The 9496-nt window shown below is 34.3% G+C and overlaps 1 protein-coding gene across 1 annotated transcript in view; it reads right to left on the bottom strand.

Annotated features, from left to right (window-relative positions):
• Positions 1-88: 88 nt before the first annotated feature.
• Positions 89-9496, bottom strand: part of LOC106055593 (uncharacterized) — a 34511-nt gene continuing 25103 nt past the window's right edge. Inside the window, exons 9-12 of the mRNA XM_013211907.2 lie at positions 5439-5599; positions 3406-3588; positions 2928-3075; positions 89-1903 (exon numbers count right to left, since the gene is read on the bottom strand). Coding sequence (XP_013067361.2) covers positions 1542-1903; positions 2928-3075; positions 3406-3588; positions 5439-5599 — 854 coding nt within the window. The 3' untranslated portion in view covers positions 89-1541. The remainder of the gene's footprint in view (positions 1904-2927; positions 3076-3405; positions 3589-5438; positions 5600-9496) is intronic.

Raw genomic sequence — 9496 nt, 5'->3', positions numbered from 1 at the left:
ACTGTTTGGCAGCATTGACTGAGTCAGTGTGAGCATGTAATTTCTATACAAAGACATAGAGTTTTAAACAAACATGTCAACGAAACAATATAATCATGGAGTTTAATCATGAATAATCTTTAAACAGAACAAAATCTCACTTAGCTAAATTAATTAAAATTAAAACATTTTTAATAATTTCTAAAAAATTTCTTTAAAAAAATTTTTTAATACCGGTACTTTCATGTACTATTTGGTTCATTGATTAAGTAAAACAAACAAGCCCTGATTTTATTGACCACCATATAGCCAATGAATATTCACCTGTGTTAGTATTCTCTAATATTCAGTTTTCATGGAATGATAATTTCAAAAAAATAATCACCGGTAGAAGCATTAGCTGTGTGTGGGGAGTGGGTCCTGTATGCAGAGCATGCAGGGTGCGGGGTCTTGTGCATAGAGAAATGTGTTCTGAAGAGAGCATTTCAAATGTCAATACTTTCATGTTGATTTGCATGGCACTCACCAAACATTCTACCTGACATGAAATAAAAAGGAGATAGTAGGAAGCATTCACTCAAATTAGTTTTATATTTGTCTGTTTACAGTTGTACAGAATCACTCACTAGATAAGCCAAATTTATGACTATTTAGTGATTTTTGTTTGCAATATTGTTGTTAGGCCTGCTCTCACCTTTGAACTTTTTTTTTTAGCAAGAAGTGAAGGCTATAACAGTGTGAAATATTAGTACTAGTAAATTAGTAGAGTATTATCTAATTTGGTATAGTATATTTGTAAATTTCTTTGGTATTAGCAACAAACACGCTAATTTTAAAAATAAATCAATAGTTTGTATAGTGAGGTTTTTTTTAGTTATGATAGTATTTTAGAAAATATCATAGGATTAACACCATCAGGCTGTCACAAACTAATAACATTGTTTAACAGTGAACTAAATATGGTCTAAAACTTCTAGAATATTTGTAAAGATAACTTTTCATTCATTCCAAATAACATCATTGCTTAACATTTGAAAATGTGCACGCCAGTATTGTGTCTTGAAAGTTTTTATATAAAGACTGACATTAAGTCTTCAGCTTACATTCTACACATTTGTACATTTCACTACAGAATGAATTGTAAGTTTAAATTGCTTTAAGAGTCCACTTATAAGTAAAAAAATAACTGTCAAAGAGTTTGAATAGTATTTGGCTATAACTGCAACTAGTTTCTGTCAAGACACTTTGATGATTATATAATTTATACATTTACAGAGAAATCTGTTGATAAGTTTAGTATTATCTTAAATTCACAGAGATAAAGAAATCTTCTGTCAAGACTCATTGATGATTATATAGTCTACACATTTTACACATTTACAGAAACATCTGTCGATTAGGCCTAAGTTTAATATTGTCTTAAATAAATTCCTAGAGATTAAGAAATCTTCTGTCAAGACTCTTTGATAATTATATAGTTTACACATTTTACACATTTACAGTGACATCTGTCAACAGTCTAATATTGTTTTAAATTCCTAGAGGTAAAGTAATCTTCATCACTAAATGCTTTGGTAGCTGTGAGTCTCTTTAAGTAGCACTGGCTTGCATGTGGGGATAACTCCTCGCTTATACAAAGACACAAACAGCATTAGGCTTAAACTGACCACTGCTATGCAGATCATGACCACGCCCAGAGTAAACATGACTTCTGGTGAAGATTTGTAATGTGACCCAGTTCTATTTAGTCCACCTTGCTGGTCACTGAGCTGCCCTGGGCTAGAGTCTTTGGTAGGTTTCCAGTTTTGACAGCTGGGGAAATCCTCAGGCATGCTGGGCATTTGGTGAGTATTTCCTTCTTTGAGGATTAAAAACATTCCAAGCTCTGCGTGAAACTCAATATGGCAGTGAAACAGCCAAAACCCTTTTCAAAGAAAAAAAATAAATTTAATTAATGTCAAAACAAAAGCAAAGTTCCCCATTCACATTATATGGTTCATGGGGCAGACAATGTTAAGGTCATCCATTTCTATGACTAGGCTACAATTATGTGGTTAGCACATTGACCAATTGTCTTTTTTTTTTTCAAATCTTATACCAACTCTTGTTTATTTGGTAAAAAGTTTGTAAATGTTATTTCTCCCACATAGATCAAGTTAAAACTTAAAATATTATTTATTGATATAGACAATACATGAATCAATAAAAAAAAAATTAGTCAATTAATTACTGGCCACTAATTATTTTGTTTGATACCAACAAAAGAAATTAATCCTTCAGTACTCCCAGATATGATTAAATAATTACATAGGTTCCCTTAAATAATGTTATTTCTTCCACACCCATTCTCGAATCAAGTTGAAACTTAAAACAATTATGTATTGCACCTAACAAAACCTGAATCAATTGAAAAATTAACCAATAATTGAAATAATTGTTTTGTTTGATATCGAATAAGGGAAATAACTTCTAAATTCACAAGAGCTTTAGTTGTAAGTGTGGAGTTCTTTTCTTTAAATAAGCTTTGTTTTTTTTTAAAGGAATTTTTATACTTTGCTTGTTTTTAACTAGCGTCAGGTATACCCATAATTATCTTATTAATTACAGCTGATGATCGTTCAAAATATAACACATTAGAATATCCAAGAAAAATCACAGAAATTTCAAATCTTCATTATGATACTTGTGACCCCTGGTTCAAAAGCCACACACTTTATCACTCTGCCACCATGCCTATATAAATGGTTGAAACTATTTCATGCCTATGTAAATGATTTAAACTATTCTGCAAGTAATTTATACGAGCAGTGGATAAATGTAGGATTCCTTAGGATATCTGACTAAATAAAATAAAATTTCAAAGAAAATACAAATATACTGCTGATTACATGTCTCAAGCTTATATAGTCAATTTAGTAAAAAGTTATTTTAAAGAAAAAGTAAATTACCAGGGTTATCTGCCTTAAATCGAATGATTGTCACAGCTTCCTCTGGGACAGGGACGGAATCTTTGCGAGGCACTCTTGACTTCTTCCTCGGTATCAGACCTTTTTTGTCCAGTTCTTTGATCTCTTTCACGGTTATAGGTCGACCAAACTAAAAAGTAGGCAGAAATTATGTGTTATTTATAATCGGACGTGAATCTTCACTATATTTATTTTATTATTTAAGAGCAAAGTTTTGGTAAATATAACACCGCATAGCTACCTTAAACATAGGCTACACTTAAACATACGTCTTTAATGTATTTAATTGTAGCTTACTTCTAATTCTAATTTAGTAGCCATTGAGTCAAATATTTAGATCACAAATCATCATCACACCAATGTAAGAAGGGAGATTATTACAATAATTCTGCAGAAATTATTTCCCCTTATATAAATTTTAAAACTGTAATTTTATTTTGGTTTGGATAACATGACTTACTCGTTTCATTGTAGTAACGTAGAAGGAATGACCGTGCATGTGCATTGGGTGCACTAAAGTGTCTTTGTAAGACACCAGGATTAACTCAACCACGTCGCCAAGCTGATAACTTAACATGTGGGTGCACACACACAGCTCCTGGCTGCAGTCTCGTGCCATGGTGGCGTTGTTGCAAAGGAGATCCTGGCAAACAAAAGAAAGACGGTTCAGTTTTTCAAATGCAACTAGTGTTATCTAATAAATTTTATGCTTAAAGCTTGAGTAACAGATAAAGGATAAGCAGGACCATAAGCATGAATGTTTTCCGGAAAGAAGATTCAGACTAAAGTAGCAATAATACTTAAAATACGAACCCTAACTTACAAATACAACAAAGTTACAAAGACAGTTTGTGTGGAAACACAAACTCAAAATCGGCCCCCGAAGTGGTCCACCCAGGCAAGAAAAAAGGCAGGTTTCAATATTTTCAGAAGAATATCGGTATTAAATTCTAACCAGGCAGGTAAAAAGGCAGGTTTTAATATTTTCAGAAAGAACATCAGAATGAAATTCTATCAAAGGCAAATGACGGAGAAGAATGGAGAAAGAAGGTTGACAGATCCTGTGTGGTGCCCCAAAGGTCCAGCAGACCGAGGGATAGGTGAAAGTGAATGTGAAGTTAGATGTGAGCCTGGCCTAACTGATGTCTTATAATGAGTATCTAATTGTTTTGTAAAGGTTCAATCTTTTATTCAAAGCTTCAATATAAAAAACTTTTCCATAAAAAAAAAATTCCTTTGGTTTTGTGTTCCTTGCAATGTGTGTAGCTCTGCGGTTTACGCGATAATATGAAAAACTACTTATTAATTGTTGTTTTAAATTATGTCCAACTTTTTTGCATGGTAAATAGATTTTTTTTCTCTTTTAAAAAAATTGAACATATTTTTTTGTAAATGCAGTATTTAGAATGACAGAACTTACACAACTTAGCAATACAATGGTAAAAAAAAATATATTTTTTGTCCAAAAATCTAAAACCATTTGCATAAATGTGTTTAAAAATAGATTGTATGTTGCACTTCTTACTAAAAAGCCTCCAGTGTTTGTTACTATTAATAGTTAATAGTTGTAAAAATGGTGTATTTTTTAATGAATAAACTGCTTGCATAATTGATTTGAAAAATTAGTTTTTTCGCTTTCAGTAAAGAAAAAAAATAGCCGTTGTATCAGAACTTTGAATGATCTAAAATATCATTATTTCCGATTTTCATTTTCTCTTCTAGTTTCTGAGATCTAAACGGGACGGACGGTCAGACGGACAGTCAGGCCACACAAAACTAATAGCGCCTTTTCCCCATTCGGGGGCCACTAAAAACCTAATTAAATGACCATAAAGATAAAGGCACTATTCTTATTTCATGTGGCAGGTAAAATTCGTAGAAGTGCTACTTTTTTCTTATCGACATTATAGTATAGAACGGGTTGCTTGAATCAGACAAGAGCGCAATTTCATGCTTTTAGCTTTCCCAATAAGCTATGATCCTATCACTTGTCTGGACCAGTTGGAAAGGGGTAGTAGGAGAAAGAACGTGGTATTTGGGTGATCGCTTTTAAATTTATTTTTTTTTAAAGGGAACGACCTGAATTTGAGCTTGTGGGCTAAAGCCTACTCAGGCTTCTCAAGCAAACTCAGTAACCAATCTGCTAGCAAAGAGTCTATGAACATGGAAGATTGTATAAATATCTGTTTCTATTCAATGCTTGTGTTCACTAAGCCTTAGAGACAGCCTATTATAAAGGGGACTAAATCAGATTGTACCACCACTTCAGTCAAGTACTATTTCCTTCTCTTGTTTGAGATACCAAACACAAAAATCTTTTACCAAATGTTAATTAAATAATTTTTTTATTGATTCTTGTGTTGTCAGATAAAATAAATAATTGTACAAAATTTCAGCCTGATCCGAGACTGGGTGTGAGAGAAATAATGGGTACAAACTTTTGGCCAGACAGACAGAGTGAGTTTGATATAAGCTTTGTAACAAAGTACCAACCTTAGGAATACTGTCAAACTGGAACAGTGGAGGAGAAGGCGGGAAACGAGAAGAAATGTAATTCAGCTGGTGATTAAATGGCCTGACGTCTGCTTCTATTTTCCTGGAGAGTGATGGGGCGTGGGGAGGATCAAATCTGGCGTCAACAATCTCACTTGCTCCTGTTGCACAATATATAATAAATACATTTAAAAACAAGGTTACAAAAGACAGTTTGTGTGGAAAGACAAACTCAAAATCGGCCCCCGAAGTAAAATGTTTTACAAAATTCGGATAATCCTCAGAGTTGAAGATAGTTTACTTCCTAGTCCAAACCTCCCGCAGGACGACGGGGGATGGGAGCAGGCAGGGTTTGAACCTCCGATCGTCGATAAATCCAAACGACAGTCCAGCGCGCAAACCGCACGACCAGTGGTCCACCCAGTTAGGCTTCAATATTTTCAGAAAGAACATCCGAATGAAATTATATCAAAGACAAATGAGAGATAAGAATGGAGAAAAAAGGTTAACAGATCTTGTGTAGTGCCCCAACCGTCCCGCAGATTAAAGGATACGTGAAAGTGAATGTAAAGTTAGATGTGAACCTGGCCTAACTAGTTTGTGGTCTATAGGGCAGATGATGTAAAGTTCATCTGTTTTTGTGGCCTACGGTTAACGAGGGTGTCATGTAGCCAGCACAACGACCAACCGCCTTTGCTTTTCCCCAACTAATGTCAGGTACCCATTAGAGCTGGGTAGACTCAGAAGTTGAAAATCCCAGTCTTCACCAGGATTCGAACCCGGGACCCTCGGTTCGAACTAAATAAGTTAATTGTTTTGAAAAAGCTCAATCTCGTATTTTTTTTTTTTTCATGAGTGTTATCTTATCTTGTAGACATTTTCCAAAAAAATTAAACGAAACAAAGGGAAATCTGTAGTGTGATTGTATCCAATTAGTTTGTTTCCTTTTAAGCACTTGGCATTGTCATTGTCACTTTATGGTTAAAGGGGACATAATGTATTGATCTTGGTGGTAGTACGAAGAGGAAAAAGTGACTGATTTCATCCTAAGCCTCCATTCTGTCTCGTGAAATAGTATTTTAGACATATAATAATATTTAATTTTACACAACAGAACAACATCTTTTCTATAAAGTAATACAGAGAAAAAGGACTTCATTGATAAGTGGCCTCAGTATTTTTGTTTTAACAGTAACAATCTTCAACATAAATGAGTTTATTAACAAAGCTGCACAGCAACATTAACAATCTTTTAGGAAATTGACTTTGTAGCAATGCTATGTTCCCAGGTAGTAGCAAGTTATTAGGTAAGGCAAGCCAATATAGGGTTTTATACAGCTGCCCTGTATGCCTTGTGTATTTAAAAAGACTGATCAGGGAACAGGTTAATCCCTCTCACGACAATTTTTAAAGGTCTCCTTGAGATGTAAGAGGGCTACTCTAGCATCATCAAGGTGGCCCTTGGGTCTGTTAGAATCGTTCTGGGATAGTTAACCAAGCAAAGGTGCTGCTGTATCACAATTGTTCAGGGTTCTGTTAGGGTCATGTGTAAATTATTTCAGGATAGGGGTGTCGATTAAGGATTCTTTTTCTCTCATTACGAGGGGTTTAAAAAAAAATAAAAAATATTGATAAATAAATAAAAAAATAGTTAATTTGTCTTAAACTATTACATTATTCATAAAAGATTCTTGACTTTCAATAGTCTGCCCTTGTCTATATTCTTTAGGATTATTGGTTTTGGTTATTTTTGTTTCTAGTCTCTTCGCAGGCTCCATTCAGTTGCGTCTTGTTTTCTTGTTCCTTTGTTTCCCAGTATGTCTAGGATGAGGCTGCCGCTAAGATATAGACATTGTCATAGTGTTCTTGTTACGTTTCCACGGGCTTGCCGTGTTCTGTGAGTGTTGTACAGACACACTTGATGTTGACTTGTGACATGCTCTCCGATCATGTGATCAAAGAGGACGTAACCGCGAGGGAGAAATAATTCTTCAAAAGTGTTGACTTCCCTTTAAAAGACAGTTCTTTAGTGGTTTTCCATAGATAAATAAAGTTCAATTTGATTCCTATCCCGCATCTCTCAGCCCAAACTCTCTTTAACCCAGGTACATACACACTCTCACACACTCGCATAACCACTTAAACTAACTGACAACTGACATAATACCAATAGAGTAACTTTACAGATTGATTACAGTATTTAGATTTTTATCTCTGAGGTCTGACAATTTAGTCAAGGACAATAAATTATACAATAATTACAATTTCTATCTAACCAGTATAGTTATAAATTCTATGTTCAATTATTTTTCTAAATATTAACTCTAGATTATAAGGATTTAAAGATACATTGTTATTAACAACTTTATTTCTACTGTGCCACACAAGACTTCTGTATTCACTCACTATTATTAGATTAAATTTATGAATCATCTTACTTTTGATTTTAGGCAATTTATTTAAAACAATAGCTAGGTTAAGATTAACATTGGTGTTACAGTTTGCCTCTAGTAGGACTTTCATAGTGCATCTAACATTATCAAATATTTTACATTTTAAAAACATATGGCTTTCATTGTTACCATTATCTGTGTGACAGAAAACACATATGTGTACATTTCTTTTCTTACTTCCTACAGGGGTCATCCCGAAGATTAGTCTGTATGTTATTTCTCTGGCTTTGGGTGTAATGTGTTTGCTGTGTAGGTTTATAAAAGTGTCTCTGAAATCTAGTACACATAACTCTCTACTCCATTTGATCCTATTGAATAATCTTTCTTGTAACTGTTTCTTAAGTGTTGTATATGTGTCTTTTAATTTACTGTGTATTAGATGTTCATTGCCGGGGAGTATTCTTGATATGGATCTGTAAAATGGATGTGTGTTTGTACCAAAGTGGTGTGGGGTGTCATTTTTTATTGGAATTATTTTATTTAACCTTAAGCCGTAGTAGTATATTGTTAATGGAAAATTGTTTGGGTTCTTGGCTACTTGTCCTATGTATTTTAATCTAAGTGCTTGTATTTTGGTTCTGATGTCCTGTAAGTTTATCCCCCCCATCCTCTTTGTTTTGTATAAGTGTTGTGTGTTTAATGTTCCTGATAGTGCTTTTAAATATAAAATTCCTAATGATTGTGTTTATGCTTGGTATAAAAGTTGGTGGAGGTTCTGTGATGTTTGCTAAATAAACTATCTTCGGGATGACCAGGTTGTTTACTAGTATTGCTCTACCAAATATAGTAGTTGCTGTATAATGAAATCTTTTAAGTGTGTTTTTGGTTTTGTTTAAAATATTTTCCCACTGCTGTGTGTGGTAATATGTTGGGTTGCTTGTCCACGTGATGCCGCATATTTTAATTGCCTTCTCTATTTTAAGGTTAAAGGGGATGTTTAAGGGGATTTCCCACCTGCCTAATCCCATAATACAAGATTTATTTATGTTGATTTTTGACCCGCTTGCCCTCCCAAATTGAATAAACTTATCTATGATTGCGGCTATGTCTTTTTCTGAGGAGGGAAAAAGGGTGGTGTCATCAGCGTATGCTTTAACTTTCACTACGGGCGTGGGGCCTGGGATTTTTATCCCCGTGATTCCACTATCTAGCCTGATGGTTTCTAGAAGGGGTTCTAGGCAAAGGGTGTATAAAAAGGGAGAAAGGGGACACCCTTGTCTAACAGATCTTCTAATAGGGATACTGCCACTAAGGGTTTGGTTTATTATGAGTTTGCTTGTGGCATCAGTGTAAACTAGCTTTATGTATTTCTTCATTCTTCCATCTGTCTTCGTCTTGTCTAGTATTTTGAAAAGGTAATCATGGTCTATTCTGTCAAAGGCTTTTTCCTGGTCAATAGAAAAGAGGGCTGCTTTCAAGTCTTTGTCTTTACAGTAATATATAATGTCTCTTAAAAAATGGTTAAGTTCGTCGATGTTTTTGTCTGGGTTGCTACAGTATTGGTCCTGTCCTATTAAGTGTGGTATGAGGGGTTTTAGTCTTTAAAAAATCATTTTCGTCAGAAGTTTGTAGTCGGTGTTTAGAAGTGAGATCGGTCGAAAGTCG

The sequence above is a fragment of the Biomphalaria glabrata genome, chromosome 15, assembly GCF_947242115.1.
Source record: "Biomphalaria glabrata chromosome 15, xgBioGlab47.1, whole genome shotgun sequence".
Lineage (NCBI taxonomy): Eukaryota > Metazoa > Mollusca > Gastropoda > Planorbidae > Biomphalaria > Biomphalaria glabrata.
Note: the sequence above shows the minus strand (reverse complement) of the source record. Positions and strands in the feature narration are given on the sequence as shown.